Consider the following 22664-nt stretch of genomic DNA (forward strand, 5'->3'; position numbering starts at 1 on the left):
ATGCTTAATTGAAATATTCATTTCAATATCAATTTTCTCCTAGGAAATCTTTTGTTGATTATCTTTGTGAGTTATTTTGGAACCAAATTACATAGACCTATACTGATTGGTGTTGGATGTGTGGTTATGGGTCTAGGGTGTTTCTTACAATCTCTACCTCATTTCCTCATGGAGCGGTAAGTACTCAAGTTTCTGATTATTTCATAGATTCAACTTTGGACTGTATGGAATGAAACTTGAAGTTTCCTTTCTAGGAGTAAAGTTTCCTAAAAGCACAGAACACTGCAATGGGAACTGGAAGATGCAGATTCCATTCCACTGGTCCACTGTGCTCTTGGCTGCCTCACTTCATTTATATAGTCATATTTTGTCCATATATGAAATAGAGATTTGGGATTTTATGGAGTGAAGTCTGATGAAATGATTTTTAGGACCAGGCAAAATTATCATATTGCACAAAGAGTTGTCCCCTGCCCCTTCACCATTGTCCATATTACTAGTTTTGAAGAGAAGTTACTTGCAATTCTTTTAGTTCTTTCTTCTTCAATTTGCCTCCATAGTTCTAAGTAAATATTTAACCTTTTAGTTTTTAATACTTTCATGTTATGTCATATATTTTGATATCTTACTATAAAATTATATTCACTATTTCCATGTGGACAATTATGTAAGTATCTTTCACCACTGAACCATGCTATTATTTTCTTTTAATATTTTTCATTTTTATTGGACTTCATAATTGCTCCTTTTTTATTTGATTCATTTTCTTTTTATCTCTCACTAATCATCAGCAAACTCTCCACTGGCAGGGCAACATCTCAAAATACTCATACATATCACAAGTTTTCATTTTTGCCTTACAGATACCTCTATGTCACCAATTCTCCATTTTCAGTCTGAACTGGAATCTCCTTAGGCTTGGTGCATGGCTCCTTCCTTGAAATTTTTCCTCACCATTATCCTTGGGAATTTGCTTTGCTTCTTTCCTGTATTCAGTTAACTTAGATCCTGGATATCATATCTTCTACTTTTTTACTCACTCCTTTTTTTGGAAAACATAATCTAATAGGTTTCTGAGAAAATGTGTAAGAGACATAAAAATTTTAAGACCTTGAACATTTGGAATTCTACTCTCACACCTGATTAATATTCTGGCTGATATAAAATTCTAGGTTGGAAATATTTTCCTACGGATTTTGAAGACATTGTTCCAATGTTTTCTAGTTTACAGTAGTACTGTTGAGAATCTTGTGCCACTCTAATCCCCATGACCAGTTCCTTTTCTCTGGGAGCTATTGGGATTTTCTTTTAAGCTACAGAGTCTGGATTCATGATAATTGTCTTAGTATAAATCCTTTTCCTCCATCATTCTAGGTGTATTCAATCTGGGCATTTGGAGAATTTGTATTGTTTCTTTGATAATATGTCCCCTCCCCATTTTCTCTTTCTAGAACTTCTACTGCTTGAATTCTGCATATCCTGTTATATATTTCTCATCATTTTCTCCAATTTTCTATCTTCTTGTCTTTTTGTTACTTTTTGGGAGATTTCTTTAACTTTATCTTCTAAAGCACTGAATTAATTTCTAACTTTTGCTATCCCATTTTTAATTCCCAAGGACTCTTTTGTTCTTTGTATCTTTTGAAGGAATATTTTGTTCTTCTTTCAAGAATATGATGTCTTTTTCCAACTAAATTTGTTCATCTATCTTCTTTGTCTCTGTCTTCTCTGAGTGTATAATTTTTATTTGTCTCTGTCTTTACTATTATAGGCTTTCCTCATATATCTGGTGGTTCTTGGTTATCTATACATATTTAAGAGAGAGGAATAACACAAGCTACCTGGAACTTCTGTGTATGTGTGTAAGACTTAATTAATGGAAAATTTCTTTGTAGGGTGATTGTACATGGCCTGGCTGTGTATTAAGTGACTCATAACTGCCCATAAACTATCTTAGGGATTCTCCAATCTGTTTTCCGGGAGGTAGGAGCTTGGTTACCAGCACATGGGAATGGAAATCTCACTTTTCATTATATGGATTTTTTAAACCTAATATCCCCAGTTTTTAGTATATCTTCCCTATCCTCACTGTGTTTATTCAGACTCTAGAGTCAAAAGCCATATTCAGTTGAAATGACAGAGGATGTCTAAAAAGGCCTAACTGCTCCTTATACATACTTGAAAGCAATCCCCTTTTTGGACCATGCATCCTCTCACCTTTAGAAGTATCTTCTCTCTTGACTGAAGCTTTCCAGGGATGTGCGGCATGTGTTCAGTTGCTCTCGTACAGGCAATTACTCAGTTTTATGTTTCTCATATCTACTAATTCAGTGATCATTCATTTATCTACTTTTCCATTTTCAAAATCCTATTAAACTCTCTCTTCTTGTCAGATGTTCCCTTTTCTTTATCCTCATGGCATTATGTCTTTTCCTTTTCTATTTTAAAATCCAGTTACTGCCATTTTGCTGATGTTTTGGGAATGAACGGACATGTGATGTGTTATTGGGTTTTAACTCAATAATCTAAATGAAAAAGATATTTTAGCTCTCAGATATTTCTGAAGGGATCAGAGGCATCAAGACAAAGAATATCTACTGTTCTTTTATTTCCTATCATATCCTATCCTGTTCAAGACAATGTTGAGTAATATTCAGCAATTTTGTCATTTCTTTCTATACTCTGCCAAAGGTATTATTTATTTTGTCTGAAACTTCCATGTCTCATGGGACCATGGGTGTGGAAAACAGAAGCCTTAGTCCACAGTTCACAGCCAAACTCTATGGGTATGACTGGGCAGTGTTTCTAAGGGGAAGGTATTTTAACCATTTTTATTATGTTCTGTAACATATTAATTAGGACTCTTGGTGACATCCAAGTATAACACTCTTGAGCTCATTTGAAACTCAGAAAGGCAAGTTTTCTTTTGGCTTTCTCTTATCTAATAGAAATATAGAAACCAATCCAGTGTAATTTCTAACAAAGAGAGACTTAGCTGGACATATTTCCTCCATTGTTGCAGCATATAATTTACTTTCTGAGAAAGGGCATGTGGATCTTCTGGTAATATGCCTAAGATAAATGGTCACAGTTTATTAACACTTTTGTTTTCATGAGAAGAGAAAAAGTCATTAAATTGTGCTGTCACAGTGTTTAAGATTCTTCTATGGTTTCTCATCATGGGTAAATGCTTTGTTTCTTTTAGAGGGTTAATGAACAGGTGAAGGAATTATTGTTTGGATTCTCAGAAAGTGAGAGTATATTTCTTATTAGGAAACTTTAGAGAATCCAAAGTTAGAGAACTGCTTTATTGTGCTGTTTTTTTCTCTCCCCGAAGCCTTTATCTTCTTAATTATGCTTTGTTGAGTCTATTATTTTTCTTGGTTCTTGTTTCTTATCACACAGTAATTAGTTCCAGGAAATGATCACCTAAAAACCACCAAAGGTTGATGTCAGATGATTTAGAAGGTAGATCATCCACATACAGATAATTGCAAACTAGCTATCAAGGGATTGTACATTGAGAGTGAGTGGCAAGTTCTTTTCAATAATATTAATTTATGATGATTAGGTGGCAAAGACAAAAAGATACTTTCTTTTCTGGATTTGGATGTTGTGTCTTAAGTGAAGCAGGAGTTAATAATCTGCACAATGCTCACATTGTCATCGTTGGCTCCTTAACATCAACATGTTTTCCCTGTGTTCATACAGATATGAATATGAATCTACAGTTTCAGTTTCAGGCAATTTGTCCTCAAACAGTTTCTTGTGTATGGAAAATGGAACCCAGATTATCAGACCAACAGAAGATCCATCAGGTTGTCCACTTCATTGTATTGCTTTCTGTTCAGTGAATTTGTAACTGGACACTTTCTGCTGGGGGGCTTTGAATGTTATTAAGTTTGGTTAAATAAGCAAGTAAATGAACAAAACATATTTTATTTTTTTCAGGGATTTTGGAGGAGATCGTGGAGGGGATTAGGAATGGCTTATATCCATTGGCTTATATCCATCCAATAACATTATAAAATGTTATTCCTCTTATATTTGAATATATTTAATAACAATGCCTTATCTATTCTTTGAAATGGTTATTTAAAAATAAGCCGAAGACATCTGTTCGAGGACCACTTAGAGTTAATTCCACAGAGGAAAACACGTTAGAAAGATGGATTTATGCTGATGATTTGTAAATGAATAATAGAGATAGAAACAAAAAGATTTGTGTTATATCACTGATCTTCTATAGCAGAGAAAGGAAGCAAGTATGCTCTAACTCTGATTTACTCTATTCTCTTTCTGCTGAACTAGGAACTTGTCTTTCTGCCCTACTTCTTCCTCCCTACCAGAGATACTACTTTACAGTCTGACACAATAGTGGTGCTTCTTCTGGCTTCCTGCAATCCCAGGCACCAACATGCCAGCTTCTGCTCCTTCATATGCTAAGAGACAAACAAACAAAACCAAAACAGTGACATCAAGAGTGGCCTATATACTCTTCTTTTGCCAAAGACTGACTAGGTCCTATTTTCTATTTTTTTCTTTAAATATGCATTGTAGTGGATAAATAAAAATTTTTTGATCACCAGATATTTTATATTTTGCCCTGTGGTAGGCCTAGAGTTTGACTATGACCTCTAGATACAACTTGTTATTCTCACCACAGAAAAAAATTATGAATACCCAGAAATTGACATTATGATTTTCTGGACTAGGAATGACTGAGAGATAGACATATAGATAGATATATAGATAGATATTTCCAGGCCCAGCTGTGCTCAGGACCCTCACATCTTTGGGTACCCAGCCAGATTATAGAAGATGAAAATAAGTTGTCATTCACGTTCCTGAACATGACCCTACAGAGTGTCCTCCTGGCTTGGTAGCTATTTTGGCTTAGAAAAGAATTGGCTGTTTTCAGACATGTGCTTATCTTCATCCCCTTCAATAACCTTTGGCCTAATATTTATTATTCTACTAAGCAGTGCTGCTCCAAGGATTGGGGTGGATTTCTTTGTTAAAAGATTATTTGGCGGTTACAGTAAACAGTAGGTTCTATAGAGAAAATGTGATTACTACCAGTTAAATATTTTTAGTTTTTGTGAAGTGGTTAGAGCTGTAGAGAATTAAAACTTCAGTGAGATTATTATTTAAATCATATAGTATCAGTTCTAGGGAGAGATATTTGTAGGTTTATTTTCTCTTCCCAAAGTTAGTGTAGAAATCGGACAGCTCTCATAGTAGCTAACTGGGTCTAGTAGCTAGTGGCAAACTGTTTCTTTGGAGGGAAAAATAGTTCTGGTTTTTAGTGTTTGTCAATTTCCGTCAAATACTGCCATCAAACTGCCAATATGTTGTCACTAAATACTAAACTGAAGAGAGATGTGTATACTACTCATCTCTCCCAACCTAGTAGTAACTGGCTCCAACATACCATTTATATTTGCCATACCTAAGTACACTGTCAGAAAATGCAGCTGGAATGGCCCAATGATTCACTGCTGACATAGTAATACAAGTAATTGAGAAGATGCCATGTCACATAAGAACTGTGAAATGTTTAACAAAAATTTAGAATTAAGTATTACTAATACTTTACTACCAAACCATGAATACAATGTATCTTTTTTCTTTTAATACAGAGTGTGTGAAAGAAGTTAAATCATTAATGTGGATGTATGTACTAGTAGGCAATATTATACGTGGAATTGGTGAAACTCCCATCATGCCTTTGGGTATTTCCTACATAGAAGATTTTGCCAAATCTGAAAACTCTCCTTTATATATTGGTGAGTTTGAAAATCTGCCTTAGCCTCCTTTCAGGAAAGTTAGTTTCTTAAGGGTGGATATCAGTTATTTGGAGTCAGTGATTTCCAGAATGACGAGCAAAGTACCTCGGCACAGCTGGCCATCAATGAAAGTTTGCTGAATGGAGCAATTACATGCTAACTCCAAATAAGCCACTTTGCTAATTCTGCTTCTTTCTATTGAAAATACTATTAATCTAGTGCCCCAGGAGTTCTCTTTGATTTGTCCATTTCTTTGGCACCATTCTACATCAAATATATTAAGTGATTTACCAATATTTTCTTTAAAATGTCCCTTATTATTCAAAACCTTTCTTACAATTTTCATTACCTCTATTTTTTGTTCAGGTCTTCATTACTCCATCTGTAGATTATTATAACATCTCCATTGGTCATTTTATTGCTAGGATTTTTAATATCAATTTCTTATCAATGTTTTTGCAGTACAATTTTCTCAAACATTGTTTTGATTATGTCTTCTCTACCAGTTTATATAACATACTGGCTTTTTATTTACTATCTCTGATCTCTCCACTTATTACAGCTCTGTACTCTATTTAGTTTATTTAGTTTTTTGTATAGTTTCTCTTCATCACAGTCTCTCCATGCTAGTCAGATTTTTCAGATTCTTCACAAATCTCTGGTTCATATTCTTGGTTGTGCTTCTGAAAATTTTCTTTTCTAAAATTGATCAGTGTCATCTCTGACAATAATCAATTTAAGATCTACCCTCTTAGGTTGTCTTCCAATCTCCTAAATAGTCTTCATTTATTATGAATAACTTATTTATATTTTTTAGTTATTCCATCTGTTGCTAGCATAAAAGCATAACTTTTAGTACAGGAACAATTTTGCCATTACTGTAGACATATCTTTTAAGAACTGGCAATGTCAAAGAAGGTCAAAGAAGACAGGAACAGAGCTACACATAATTGGAAAAGATCAAAATATTTACAGATCCTTTACCCCAACGAACCTTTGGCACTTTTTGATGATGCACTGATTTTGCAATAACTTTTTTCAATGTTTTTCTTTTTGGTACTTTCAAATCCCTTCACATACTTATCTTGAAAGAATACAAATGCTTGCCTGTAATAAATTAATGAATACCTTTTTATATGTATTTCTTTATTCAATAAATACTAGGATGTATATTATATAGAAATAACTGTGATAATATCTATATGTTCTAAGGTCAATAAGACAGTCCATATGAGGTTTAGTATATAAATCGCTACATAATTATAAATCAATCGAATTTGATAAATATCTCTGTGTAGTTAATTTTTTTAAATAGACTTAAAAATTAAATAAATAAATGTGTGTGTGCATGTAATTAAATAACTATAAATCAGTTAGCTATACAATTGAGGAAAATACTTCCATGTATGGCTCTGAAGTTTAGAAGAGAACATAAAATCTAGAAATGAATTTTGAGAATCATATATAGAGAAAATAAATTAAGAGGGAGAAATGAGTTTTCCAAAGGAAGCCATATATATAGTGAGAAATCCTACATTAAAATACTAGAGAAAACTTTTAGTTAGTGAGTAGAATATAAAGAAGAAAAAGCAGGGGCACTTGGGTGGCTCAATTGGCTACTGTCTGACTTCAGCTTAGGTAATGATCTCAGGGTCCATGAGTTCAAGCTCCACATCAGGCTCTTTGCTGACAGCTCAGAGCCTGGAGCCTCCTCTGGATTCTGTGTCTCCCTCTCTCTCTGACCCTCTCCTGCTCACACTCTGCCTCTCTCTCTCTCTCTCTCTCTCATATAAATAAAAATTAAAAATTTTTAATAAAAAAAAAGAAAGAAGAAAAAGCAAAGGAGTGGTCACATGGGGAGAAAGTAAAACAATAAAGGCATAGTTTTATGAAAGTATTAGGAGGAAATGTCAAAAGAGGAACTAGCAAGCAATGTCAAATAACATGAAGACTAGGAGGATGGAGACCAGAAAAGGACACTGAATTAGTGACAAAAATAACACTGGTCTTGCCTGCAAGTGCTTTGAGAAGAATGTGGAAGAATTTGGGTAGATTCAGTGAGTGGTGAGCCCATAAGTGTAGAGTGTAGTGAAAGGAAAGAAAGCAGGGTAGATGTGAGATAGTATAACCAGAGGGTAGGAGAGATTGAACAAACACAAATAAAGACATGTTTAATTGAGCAAGATCTCTGAGAAGATAGAAGGGGATGATGTCAAGAAATGTGGTGTGTATACTGGGTGGGCTAGCCTATGGAACGGTGGAGAAGGCAGAGACACTGGTGGAGACATATTTTGAAGTAAGGAGGAACAAAGTTGAAGAAGGTCATGTCTTGGTTTTCAGGAGCTGCAAGAGCTCAGCCTTGATTCTGAATTGTAGATATGCTAAGAACTAATTGATGATGAAATTCCAGATGAGTAAGCAGTCATGAGGAAAGAGGGGACTGATGAGTATGGAAGATAATGTGGAGAGTAAGAAAGGAGATCATGATGAAAGTGAAGAGAAGGATCAGTGACAATGAGGACACAGCCAGAGGAGGCTTCAAGTTGGAGATGTGAGAGTAAAGCTTTCCTGAGGAATATGCCACAAGAAATTTACAGGGTGTTACTTTAGAATTCCTCCAAAAATGTGCCTATAGAAAGCAGTAAAAGAATCTTGCTCTGTATTGTGGCTTTGTCAACAGCACGATCCCAGCCTATGCTGCCACAGCAGATTTTTACCTGCAATTCACCATGAAAGAGAATTTAGACGCCTAGAGAATGAAGTTTTACATTTTGAGGCTCTTTTTTTCCACATTTACAGAACAAACTTGTTACTTATATGTACACTAAGCTTCATTTTCTTACAAACTGAAAGTTTAAGGCAAACATATCTGAGCCAAAAACAAGTCAGGCTCTAGACTTATGGAATTAGGACTCTTTATGGGGGTATATAACTATATTATAACTTTATATTTTCATTTATTTTTAGGGTTTGTAGAAACAGGAGCTATCATTGGTCCTTTGTTTGGACTTTCATTAGCATCATTCTGTGCCAATGTTTATGTTGACACTGGATCTGTGAACACAGGTAATTCAATATGATTATTTATAGTATCAATAGTAACAGAAAGTAACGTCAGTTGTCATCACAGTTAGTTGTTGCCTTATTTGACCCTTGGTTAGGTAAATTGATTCCACTTTTCAGGTTCACAAATTGAAGTGAAAGAGTTTAAAGAATTTTTGAAATATTTCAAACCAGTGATCAGGAAAATAAGTTAAAGTGCTGACCTTCAGACTCAAAATCCCGTGCTCTTTCTATGGCACCACAATCACGTTTCTTATTTTCAAGAGATTTAAAGATATAGGTCTGAATTTCTTTTAATCAAATAATCATTTGTTTATAATTAAATAGAGCTTGTAGTTATTTAATAAGTATCTACTAATAAGTTCCTTATAGGATAGGCCAGATAAGCAAAATAATTTATTGCTAGACAATACTGTAATACCACATATTGTCAGACAAATGTTATGAATGTCTAAGTTGCATACAAATTCTGAACTTGAATAAAACCTGAGAACTGTAATGTTAAGAATTTTCTACAGTTCATGAAGGAAATAGTGACAAGCTAACAAAAATGTGTATATTTCTTTACAGATGATCTGACCATAACTCCCAATGATACTCGTTGGGTTGGTGCATGGTGGTTTGGCTTTTTGATTTGTGCAGGAGTGAATGTGCTCACTGCCATTCCGTTTTTCTTTTTGCCCAAATGGCTTCCAAAGGAAGGACTAAAGAATAATGCAGACATCATTAAAAATGACAAAGAAGAGAAACAAAGAGAAGAGGTCAAGAAGAAAAAGGATGGAATCACTAAAGGCAAATATAAATACTATATAATTTATTTTTTATTTTATACAGATGTGTGTGTGTCTGTATTTCAGTCTAACACTATAACATGCCAGGCTGCATTAAGACAATTTGTCATTAATAGTGAGTAGTCAATAATGTCTAACTAGTCTGAGTCTTCCTGTGCTACTATATGGAAATAAGTGATATAATTTCAAGACAAATTATCTGTGGTCAGCATTTATATAAAATTTTATATCAATTCAGGCACTAAATAAATAAATAAATCCCCATTTGCCTTTAAAAAATCTATTTTATACAGAACATAAGTCTAATTAAAAAAAATTCAAACAGAACAAAAGGAGGAAAAAATATACACTATTTCAAAGTGTATACTTCTGAAACAAAAACTGTTAGCTTAACTTGAGCTTCCTGGAAGTTAAGGCATAAAAAGAATACATGAAAGGTCATATAATTCTCTATATTTGATACAGAGAGGAATAATAGTTCTTAAAGAGAAACTGTTCTCAAGTAACACATTGCAATTAAAGAAAAACATTCTCATATGATGTATGATACAGTAATACTGAACCACATAGTAGTTCTTTTCCAGCAAGTGCAAGTGCATATTTCATAGAACAGGTTTTTTTTTTTTTTGGATAATCTTCAATAAAAACTCAAAGAATAATTTACAGAAAGTGTTTCTGTGGAAAACTAAGCTAAGGTAGTCTAAGTATTTAGTGTTCAAGAACACTGATTCTCAAACTTGGCCATATATTGGAATTACTTGGGAAATTAGAAAAAAATATTGATGCCTAAAATTCTGTAGTATTCCCAGGTGTGATTTAATTAGTATGAGTTATCACCTGGGCCTTGGAATTCTTAAAGATTGTTCATTTACAAGATGAAGAGAGACTCAGTTTACTTATCTGTAAAATGAGGTAATAATAGTACTTTTAATATAGAGTTGTAGTGTGAGGGTAAAAGGAATTCTGGCACATATTACTGTTATTACTGCTAATAGTAATAGTGTCATTACTGTTGATGTTGCTACTTCTACTATCACCCATAAATTATAATACCAATTTGCACAGAACTTTTATTAACGATTACACATTAACTTAAGCTAGTATTAAACATAATACTTCTTAGATCATTAGGAGTCAATTCAGAACCTTTAAATTTTCAGTGATCATGATTAACAATTCTTTTTGAAAGGCTGATGTGGACTCATAGAGGATTTTAACATAGAATATTGTTTGTGATCTGCAAGGTCCATTTTCAAAACTAGGAAAGAGGTGAGCTTAGTATGAGAGATAGAGAAAGGAAATTTGAACTACTGAGACTCGTTTACTAGGACAGAGATGTCAACAAACACGTACAACTTAAAAAGCTCCAAAGTGCTCTGAACACAACTCTCTCACCCACCATGTACTTTATTCATATTTGTGATATGAATTCTACAGCTAAAATAGTTTTCTTTGCATCGAGTTGTTCTTCCTTCTCTCCCAATTTATTTGTTCTTTGGATTTTGACAGTTTATTGAGAAAAAAATACACAATAAGGAAGGAAATCAAGACAAAAAAACATGAAGATAGGAAAAGTGAAAAGTAACTATACATGAAACTTTGATCCCAAAAAGGTGGCAGGGCAACCCAGAATATTTGCAAGAGATGGGCCACAAATTTGGCTTCGAGCTGTGTCAGTCCACACCGACAGGGAAAGTTTGGGTTATATCATTTACATAACCCTTAGTATGTTGTACCAAATGAATCAAGATCTCAGAGAGTGGGACCTGGGCGTTTGTATCTTAAAAGATCCCCAGGTGATTTCATTGTGTACCCAGTATGAACCACTGGCAGGACCAAAACTGTTGTTCTGAGGAAGAAGAAAAATACCCGGTACTTGGCAAAATTATATCCCATGAATACGCACATATATCTTCATTTTGAATGTTGAGGAATGATAATATCAATATTTGAGTGTGAACTTTATCAAGTTGACCTCCTTCTAAACTTTAAAGAACAGAACAAGCATCCTTCATTCTCGATGATCTCTAGAGAAGAGAGGATATTCAGAGAAGGAAAAAGAGAAGGAAAAAAAAGGAAATGGTGTGAATGCAGACAATATTTTCCCTAAGACACAATAGTAACTTAATGATGGTAAAACCGTTGTGTTCTGATCCCTACCCACCCAACTGCATTATTGACATGCAGAAGGTACCAAAAGGATATAGCTTTAGCTTTCAAGAGGTACAAACAAAACAAAACACACATTTAAAAAACAGTATGAGCATTATAAATAGAAAAATGTAATTTGGAAGGGAAGTTGATGTTTTAGAAAAAGTAAATCTTAAAATGTAAAGCCAAGCTAGTATAATACTGCTGTCATTCTTTCATTTCAGATTTTTTGCCATTCATGAAAAGTCTTTTATGCAACCCAGTTTACATGCTTTTCATACTAATAAGTATTATACAGTTCAATGCATTTGTTAATATGTTCACCTTCATGCCCAAATATCTGGAACAGCAACATGGAAAATCAGCTTCAGATGTAATCTTTCTAATTGGTATGTTTATTCTCCTCTGTATTAGTAGCCCACTTGTTTTTTTTTTTTAACCATGAAATGGTGAACAGTGTGATGATGTGTCTAGGAGACTCCTAAATTGAAATACATTGAGATGTTTCTGTCTCTGGTACATTTCCCCCTTCCATTCTTCCGGGAAATCAACAAAGGGAAGGAAGGAAAGAAGCCAGGAAATCCTGGCTTTTTTTTCTTCTGCTCTCTCTCCAATTAGAATGCAAATTCAAAATATTTGTGGAATTCTTGGGGAATGTACAAATTAGAGACAGTTTTTAGGTAGGCAAGCCATTAATATACAAAGGAAACCAATGCTAATTTATCAGGAGTCTGTTTTACTTTTTTAACTCCAGTTTACGAATTCTGTCTCTCCTTAGTTCCCTGGCCCTCTGGTGGTGTCTTTGCAGCACAGGCATTCTTATTTTCCTGTGACCACATTAACTTCGGTGGTATTCCTCCACCTTGGGTTTCTCCTGAGATCTTTTGATTGATCTGAAAAGTGAATTTCTTAGACTACAAGGATCCACGTCACATAGAGTGCTTGTTAGAAGTTAAGATACCTGGCACCCACCTCAGACATACTAAATTAGACAATCTGGTGTGGGACTCTGGAATGGATTTTTAAACACTCTCCCAAGTAGAAGTGATGTGCTTCTGTGACAGACCCTGACATTAAGAATGCCATCAAGGGCTGTCTTTTTCTTGTTTGTTTTTTTTTTCTTTTCTTTTTTTAGGGAGAGGGACATGAAATGTAAATACACTTGACAATCACAGGCTCAGCAAAGTAACCTTCTAAGGTACCTTGAATGAAGTCAAATTCTTAACAACTAGAGTCGGTACAAACAATGGCAAAATCATATTAATCATAAGCTACTGGTTAACTTTGAATTGCCACTCCTGCCTGAATCATTAGAAAAGAGATATAGATCATGATCCCTGCATATAAGAAATTTACAACCTACTACAATAAATTAAATGAAGGACAGTGATAAGAGTCTTAATATACTTTGACATTGTGGAGCATTTGAAAATCTCTCTGTATGTAATATGTAAATAAGTGGAGATAATAATCAATCAGCTTTCTTCACTGTGAGTTGGACCTAGATGGTTTCTTATGTAAGACATATTAGATACCATATTTGTTCTTTTGCTAAATCACTTTGTAAACAACATTTTACTTACATTTATAGGTATTTATAACTTACCTCCAATATGCATTGGATATATAGCTGGTGGTTTAATTATGAAGAAATTCAAGATTACTGTCAAACAAGCTGCCCACATAGCATGTTGGTTATCTTTAACTGAATATCTTCTTCATTTTTTGTGTTTTCTCATGATCTGTGATAATTCTTCAGTTGCTGGCATAACCACCACTTATAAAGGGTATGTTGTTTTCTAATGAATGTCATACTTTTAGAACAGTTAATGACATATTTTATTCAATGATTACCCAATGACCAGATCATTTGCTAATTGGAATTGATAGCAATAATCCATGGTCTTTCTCTTTCCTCCATCTGTCAGTTATAAGCCTATCTCTCCAGGCTAATAGGGTTAGTTAGTTTATGAGTACACATGTATGTGTGTGGGCTTGTTTTTGGATATCCTAGTAGACATTAAAGTGGATATCAAAGAAACTGCCAATAGTTTTAGGTTGCATTAGGGTATGTTGTTCATATATTTTATACTCTCATAAGTGGGTAAAATTAAGAATTAACTACACAATCTTAATCACATTTATATATTTCCACAATGGGCTTAAATCCAGCATAACTGAATCCGAATACATGATATTTTAATTCATATGTAAATTCATACATTTGTGTAATTATGTCTCTATCATTGAATAGTTTTAGATTTATATTTGAGGGTAATCTGAATTTATAGGAAGGTTATGCATACTGATATCATCTCTTGTATTTTGAAAATACATATCCTAACAGGTGTGAGGTGATATCTCATTGTGGCTTTCATTTCTATTTCTCTTATAACTGGTGATATTAAGCATCTTTTCATTTACTTATTGGCCATTTGTATGTCTTCTTTGAAAAATTTTCTATTTAATTCCTCTGCCCATTTTAACACTTTATCTTATCCAAAAGACCAAGAAGCAATCTTCTGCCTATTTTAAAATCAGATTGGTGTTTTTTGTTACTGTTGTTATTGAGTTTGATTAGTTTTTATATATTTTGGATATTAATCCCTATCAGATATATGATTTGTAAATATTTACTCGCATTCCATAGGCTGCCTTTTCACATTGTTCATGATTTCCTTACTGTCCAGAAGCTTTTTAGTGTGATGTAGTTCCGCTTGTTTATTTTTGTTTTTGTTACTTGTGCTTTTTGGTGTCCAATCCAAAAAATCACTGTCAAGGAGTTCACCCACAATGTTTTATTCTAGGAATTTTATGGTTCTGGGTCTTAAATTTAAGTCTTTAATCCATTTGAGTTTATTTTTGTGTATATAAGTTAGGGATCTGCTTTAATTCTTTTGCATATGGCTGCCTAGTTTCCCAACATCATTTATGAAGTGAGTATCCTTTCCCCACAGTAAATTCTTAGCTTGTTTGTTGTAAATTAATTCACCATATATGCATGGTTTATTTCTGCATTCTTTATTCTGTTCCTTAATCTTTGTGACTCTTTCTTATGTTAATACCAAACTGTTTTTATTACTATTACTTTGTAAAATAGTTTGAAATCAGGAAGTGTGATATCTCTAGCTTTGCTCTTTCTCAAGATTGCTTTGGCTATTTTTTTGTGATTCCATACAAGTTTTAGAATCGTTTTCTATGTCTATGAAAATGCCACTGGAATCTGTATAGGGACTGCACTAAATCTGTAGATTACTTTGGGTAGTATGAACATTTTAGCAATAATAATTCTTCCAATGCATGGGCATGGAATAAATATCTTTCTATTTATTTATGGCCTATTTTGTCTTTAACAGTGTCTTATAGTTTTCAATGTAGAGATTCTCACATCCTTGGTTAAATTTATTCCTTAAGTATTTTATTCTTTTCATTCAATTATTGGATTGTTTTCTTTTTTCTTTTAATAGTTTGTTGTTATTGTATAGAAACAGAACTGATTTTTGTATACTGATTTCCCATCCTTTAACTTTACTAAATTAATTTATTAGTTCTTGCCATATTTTGATGGAGTTCTTAGGGTTTTCTATATATATCATGTCACCTACAAATAGAGATAATTTCACTTCTTCATTTCTGATTTGAATGCTTTTTATTTCTTTATCTCATCTAATAGCTCTGACTAGAATTTCTTGAATAAAAGTGGACAGGATGGACATTCTTACGTTGTTCCTGATCTTAAAGGAAAGCTCCCAGCTTCCCATCATTGAGTATGTTGTTAGCTATGGACTTGTCATAAATGGCCTTTGCTATGTTGTTAAATTTCTTCCATATGTAATTTGTTAAGAGTTTTTTATCATGAACGGATGTTGAATTTTGTCAACAAAATAGATGCTTTCTCTGCATCTATTGAGATGATCATATGATTTTTATCCTTCAATTTGTTAATGTGATGTATCACATTGATTGGTTTATGTATGTAGAAACATTCTTGTATCCCTGGAATAAAACCCACTTGATCATGGCATATGATCTTTAGAATGTGTTGTTGAATTCATTTTACCAGTATTTTATTGATAATTTTTTGCATTTTATATTCATCAGGGATATTGTCCCATAGTTTTCTTGTAGTGGCTGCATCTGACTTTAGTATTAATATGATTCTGGCCTCATAAATGAGTTTGGGGATGTTTCTCCTCTTCAATTTTTGGAAGAATTTCAGAAGAATTGGTGTTAATTCTTTAGATGTTTGATAGAATTCACTAGTGAAACCATCTAATGCTGGGCTTTTCTTAGTTGGGAGGTTTGTGATTATGATTTAATCTCCTTGCCAGTAATTGATCTATTCAGATTTTCTATTTCTTCATGATTGATCTTGGTATGATATGTGTTCTAGAAATTTACTCATTTCTTCTAAGTTGTCCAATTTATTGTTGTATAATTAATAGTTTTGTCTTATGATCGTTCATATTTACGTGGTGTTGGTTGTAATATTTCCTCAATTTATAATTTTATTTATCTAGTTTTGCTCTTTTTGTGTTTTTCTATTTCCTTGATTTGTAAAGTTAGGTTGTTCATTTGAGGTCTTTTTTTTCTTCTTAATTTATGTGTTCATACTATAAACTTTCTTTTTAGAATTCCTTTTGTTGCATCCTAGAAATTTTGGTATGTTATGGTTCCATTTATTTGTGTCAGAATATTTTTTTATTCCCTTTTGATTTCTTCTATGATCCAGTGGTCATTTAGGAGTGTGTTGTTTAATTTCCATATATTTGTGAATTTTCCAGATTTCCTTCTTTTAATTGATTTCTAGTTTCCTATCATTGTGGTCAGAACAAAAACTTGATATAATTTCTATTTTATTGAATTTCTTGAAAATTGTTTTGTGGACTAACACATGATATATCCGAGAAAATGTTTGTGTCCTTTTAAAAAAAAAATGTGCATTCTGTTGCTATTGGATGGAATATGTTGGATTTGTGTATGTCTTGTAGGTGTCTATTGTATCGTTCAAATCTGCTATTTCCTTATTGATTCTCATCTAGGTGATCTATCCATTGTTGATAGTATGGTATCAAAGCCTCTATTATTGTATTGTTGTTTATTTCACCTTTTAATTATGTTAATATTTGTTTTATATACTTGGGTACTGCAATATTGGGTACATAAGTATTTACAATTGTTATATCTTCTTGATGAATGAATTTCCTTTTGATTTGATAACTTTTTGTGGCAATATGCCTTCACAACTTTAGCATAATCTTTTATGTATTACTATAGTTCTTTCCTTTGTATGAGGCTTACATTAAAGTATATTTATAGCATCCTATTTTATGTTAACAACTTGACTTTGATAGCATATGGAAAATATATTTGTATTTCTCCCCACTCACATTTTAGGTTAACATTAAAATTTACATCATTATTACATGGTGTATCTAATAATGTATTATTCTAATTATGCTTATTTTTTTTTAACTTTAAAACTAGAGTTGTTAGTGAATTAATTATACACCATAATCATGATGTTAGAGAATTTGACTTTGACTATATATTTACCACTACCAGTGAGCTTTACACATTCACATGTTTCTATAATGTTAGTTATCATCATTTTATTCCAGTTTAAAGAATGTCCCTTAGCATTTCTTGTAATTCAGGTCTAGTAGTGATGCACTCCCTCAACTTTTGTTTGGGAAAATTTTTATCTTTCCTTCATTTCTGAAGGACAGCTTTGCCAGGTATAGTATTCTTGATTGAGAGTTTTGTCTTTCTATATGTTGAATATATTATCCCACTCTTCTGACCTGCAAAGTTTCTGTTGAGAAATCTGCTTATAGTCTTATGCGAATGTACATGAAGTGACAAATAATTTTTCTCTTGCTGTGTTCAAAATTCTCTCTTCATCTCTGACTTTTGTCAGTTTAATTACTATGTGTTTTTGTGTACTTTAGTTTTGAATTCAAACTATTTGGGATTCTTGGCTGGGTTACACATTCAAATGAGGCTACCGGTGGGCATTTTGATTGGGAAGGGCTTCTGACTGTGCTCTGCAGTTCAGTGGGACCACTGATAGATCTTTGCAATCACCTCTGGTTGGACAAGGTTGTAGGCTATATTCCCTGGCAGGATGATGCCACTGGTTGGACTTTACCACTGGTCAGAGCAATGGGCTGGGCTTGCAATTGCTCCTGGTCAGCTTGGGTCTCCGGCTGTGTTCTGTAATCAGAAAGGGCCACAGGTGTGCCCTGAAGTTGGGTGGGCCATAGACTGGGCTTCATAATCAGGTAAGCTGCTGACTGTGCTCTGCTGTTGGACAAAGTTGCTGGCCAGAATCTCTAGAGGAGAGAGGCTTCTAGTTGTACCCCAGAATAGGGTGGTACTAGAAACTGCATCTTCTGGTTGGGCAGAATTGCTCTCCAGGTTCCCTCATCAGGTGAGGCTTTAAGTTTGTTCCATGATTTGACAAAGTCACTGGATAGGTTCCCTGCCTGATCAAGGCTTCAGGCTGTGTTCAGCAATTGGGTAAGGCCAAGGACTGGGCTGTGTTGCTGGGTGGTGCTGTAGTCTGGGGTCTGAGGCTTCCCAGGGTTACTGTTCAGGCTCCTTGGTTATGTGGGGCCAGAGGTTATGTTTAACAATGGGGCAGGGCTATTTGCTTAGCTTCCAGACTGAGCAGGCTGTAGGATGGACTCTATGGCTCCCTAGGTTCTTTGGCCATGCTTTCTGGGTGGGTGGAACATGAGGCTATGCTCAGCAGTTAGGGAAGCCTGTGAATTTGCTTCCCTGCCCAGATGTGGCAGCTGAATGGGCTCCACAGCCAGTATAGTCTGTTGACTGTAAATAAAGCAGAACTGCCAACTGAGTTTCTTGGATAAAAGGAGCCATCATTCAGCTCTGTAGATCAGTAGAACTACTGGCTGGGATCTGTACTTGGATAGTGCTGCAAGTAAGGATACTGTCTATCAAGATCTGAGTGCTGGTTGTTGTAATCGCTGTCCCCCTTCTCTATCTAATCCCTAATAAGTGAAGCCTGCAGATTCTTCTAGTCATCCTCATGAAGTGAGACCTGAATGGGTCTCCTGGGTAACATCCCACAATGCTGAAGGTACTTGATGTCCACCTTGGGCTCTCTTTTCCCACTGGAGAAATTGTAGACCCAAGGAGGTCTTCTCAGTGTGGTGTTGTGCTGACCTGGGGGATGCACAATTTGATCAGAGTCTAACTGTTCCTCTTACTCTTCCAAAGTGGTCCTTCTAGGTCTTTGTGCTCCAGGAAGGTGCGTTAGCCTCATTCCCAGATTCTGGGATTTTCACAATGGTATCTTGTCTATAGATAGCTGCTAATTGGTCTTCTTATGAGGGAGATTCATCAAAAACAAACTGTGTTGCCATTTTGATAACCTCTGGACACTCTTCATACTAGAAGAATGTCTTTATTTACTCAAGTAGTTAGATTTCTGAAGCTAAATGTAATTAATATCTGCATTATAAACTGAATTTATAGATTTTGATCTTCAAGCTTGCTTTAATAACATATGATCTCTTGTTAAATGCTACCATATGGATCAGTCACAGGGATTAGGTCATCTTCATTTTTGAGTGCTAATAATACCTGGAAAAATACCTTCCATATGGTCAACACTCAATTAATACTTGTTTATCGGCTATTTGTTTATCTGAAATAAATCATTGATAAAGTGGCTATGTGATCACCAAAGCAGGTGTATTTTATGCCAGAGATATAGTATTGAGGCCACACATTGGTGGTTGGAAGATTTCTGTTTCTATTTTGGGAAGGAGAGGAAATATAATTTTGGATTAAGATGAAAAGAAGAAAAAGAAAATGATCTTTCAATAGCCATGAATTATTTTAAATTATTTCAGAATGCAACAAGATTTATATATGGAAAATGCCATTCTTGCTGACTGTAATAGGGATTGCAACTGTCCAACTAAAACATGGGATCCTGTGTGTGGAAACAATGGTGTTTCATATATGTCAGCTTGTCTTGCTGGTTGTGAGACATCCGTTGGAGCAGGAATAAACATGGTAACACATTCTGTTGGCTTTCTTTTTCCCACAAAACTTTGTTTTTATGTATTGCACTAGAACATTCCCACATGAACTGGGCCACATTTGATAAAAGTAAAAGTAAAGTTTTTCTGTATGTTCACTTGATTTACCTTTTATTTCATAAATCTTATTTTAAACCTTTGACCACTGATCTTATTTTTAATAAAAAAATTTTTGAGTATAGCAGACATCGATCACTGAAATTTAATTTCATAGCTGTTGGCATTATTACTCAGGTAATTTATTTTAAAAATACTCCGGATTGAAATATTTTTATCATGGAGATAAAGTTGGTGGTTTTGATATCAATTATTTACCTAATTGCTTTTTTTCCCCTTTTTTCCCCTGTATGTATGCTTGCATGTGCTTTCTGTGTTTTTCACATTCTGACAGCTCTTTTAAGAAAATGTAACTAGCTTTTGTTTTGTTTGCCTAAAAATATATTACAACATTTAAATGTTGGTTGGTTATAAAGTAAAATATAACTTTTAATTCCAATTAAAACCTGGAAACATAAAAACTTTAAAAGGACTTACTTTACTCTGTTTTTGAAATAAACTGTATTTTTGAAACAAAGTTTTATTAGTAAGTACCTAAAATATTTTAACTGACTTCCAAAACAATTTTGTTTGTCATACTTCATTTTGTAACAAAAGAATATGTGTTTTTAAAAGGCTCGTCTTTAAGGTAGCTGAGTTACTGCAAATTTACTCTATTTATTTAGAAATAAATACCATTTTTCTAAAACAGTCATTCAGTAGTTTGTTTTGCTATAATCCTGAGAGGCACCACAAAGGAGATGAGAATAAAGAGAATAAATGGTCTCTGCCTTGATCCAGTTGCCTATGTACAAAATATTTGTGATTTGTGTTCAAAATTTTACTTTCTTTAAATAGGATAATATTATTTTCTGATAGGTATTCCAAAATTGTAGCTGCATTCAAACATCAGGAAATTCATCTGCAGTTCTTGGGCTGTGTGACAAAGGACATGACTGTTCCATGATGCTCCAGTACTTTTTAATCTTGTCAGCAATTGGCAGTTTCATTTATTCCTTATCTGCCATACCTGGATATATGGTTCTCCTAAGGTACAGAAAATATTTTCTTTATTTATATTCCTTTTGGATCCTTTATTAAAGAGCCTTTTTCTAAGAAATCCCCCTGAAGCCCACATTATCTAAGAATCCTGTGCTCATATATATCATTTATTAAGAGTTTAACACTAGGCATTGTCAGATTTTACAAAATTTTAAAAGTATAGGAATATAAATATTCATATTTTGCCATTTTCCTCCCTATCTTTCCTTCCTTATATTTTGCAGTTAAATTAGTGACCCTCTCATTGTTTCACACAAAAGGAGACACATTTATATTTTAGTGTAAACCATATGAAATGGTCATTTTGATGGGTAAAGAGCGGTTGCCTTGCAGTCATTTCAGATGGTTCAAAGTACTGGGCAGCAGAGTGCAAAGCTGTCAGAGCCTGTGTCACCAATTCCTATCTACAGGGACTTAAACAGGTCCCTTGATTTATTTGAGCTTCATTTTAAATAAACAATAGGCATAATAATAAATGCTTGAGTCTTTTACAAAGCTATTGTTAGATACAAATGATGAAGGGCTTTGCAACACTAGGAAATTGTAGAGCAAAAATTCAGACTTAGGTGTGGCATACATGTGTTCTTGTTATTCCAACATTCTTCATGTCTAGTAAACGATTGTAAACATCCCTAGTAAATAAAATTTGCATTTTCTCCCTTTTTTTCATCATATTTCATTGGAACTTAGAAGCAGAGTTAAGTTCATTGTGATTCTCAGTTCACAGCACATTATCCTCATAGGCTGGGATAAGTTTTCACTCTTTCTTGATTTTGCTTTTTTTCATTCTATTTTTCACCTCCTCTCACCATAGCCACCCATATTAATATGATAGCTACACGAACTTAAATATGTATTTTCTTTTGTAAAATACTAACATCTTTTTGTGAGTATGTGTTGCTATATTCACATGTGTGGTGTTGTGCTTTAAATCTTGCTTTGGTTCATAAGACTCACGAGTACATACAGTCACCAAATACTGCTTAGTATGTATATGTATGAGTTCTCACACATTCCCCACTTGAGAGTTCCTGCCTTCTTACAGCCTCACTAACACTTGACATTATCTAACATTCTGACTTAGACTAGTCCAATGACTGTAAAATGGTAGTTCACTGATGTTTCAATATGTGATTTCCTGATCCAGTGTGTTTAGGCATCTTCAAAATTTATTTTTTAGCTATTTAGGCTTCTGATTCAAGATGCTTATTGATTTTCTTTGCTCATTTTCTATTATATGTCATATATTTTTCTTGGTGATTTTGCTGATTATTGTCTAAATTATAAATGTTAATGTAATATTGCTTACATGATACAATTATCTCCTAGTCTCTCATCTTTCTTTTAATTTCTCCATACTCTCTTTTATGAAATTAAATCCTAAATATTGTTGTACTGAAATCTTACAATTTTCTTCCCTTAGGGTTTGTGTGTTGGGGAGTCACATTTTAAAAATGTTTTTATGTTCCTAATCTATACAAATATTCACCTAAATTTTATCCTAATAGCTTTATAACTTTACCTTTTACATATGGTCTTGTGTTTTTTTTTAACATTTATTTATTTTTGAGAGACAGAGACAGAGCACGAGCAGGGAGGGGCAGAGAGAGAGGGGGAGAGAGAGAATCCTAAGCAGGCTCCGTGCTGTCAGCACAGAGCTCAACATGGCACTTGAATTCACGAATCATGAAATCATT

General features: G+C 33.9%; 1 protein-coding gene across 8 annotated transcripts in view; it reads left to right on the forward strand.

Annotated features, from left to right (window-relative positions):
- SLCO1A2 (solute carrier organic anion transporter family member 1A2) overlaps positions 1–22664 on the forward strand; it is a 125974-nt gene that overhangs the window by 82950 nt on the left and 20360 nt on the right. For 3 of the 8 annotated variants that reach the window (XM_058743478.1, XM_058743480.1, XM_058743479.1), the window contains 9 exons: positions 44–176; positions 3712–3818; positions 5643–5789; positions 8757–8855; positions 9423–9644; positions 12019–12183; positions 13386–13581; positions 19678–19843; positions 20785–20957. In XM_058743478.1, the coding sequence (XP_058599461.1) occupies positions 44–176; positions 3712–3818; positions 5643–5789; positions 8757–8855; positions 9423–9644; positions 12019–12183; positions 13386–13581; positions 19678–19843; positions 20785–20957 (1408 nt within the window). Of the gene's footprint in view, positions 1–43; positions 177–1771; positions 1859–3711; positions 3819–4417; positions 4522–5642; positions 5790–8756; positions 8856–9422; positions 9645–12018; positions 12184–13385; positions 13582–19677; positions 19844–20784; positions 20958–22664 lie in introns of those variants that run through there. The other 5 variants (XM_058743485.1, XM_058743481.1, XM_058743483.1 and 2 more) reach the window with 5 other exon arrangements.

Source organism: Neofelis nebulosa, chromosome 8 (genome assembly GCF_028018385.1).
Source record: "Neofelis nebulosa isolate mNeoNeb1 chromosome 8, mNeoNeb1.pri, whole genome shotgun sequence".
NCBI classification, from domain to species: Eukaryota; Metazoa; Chordata; class Mammalia; order Carnivora; family Felidae; genus Neofelis; species Neofelis nebulosa.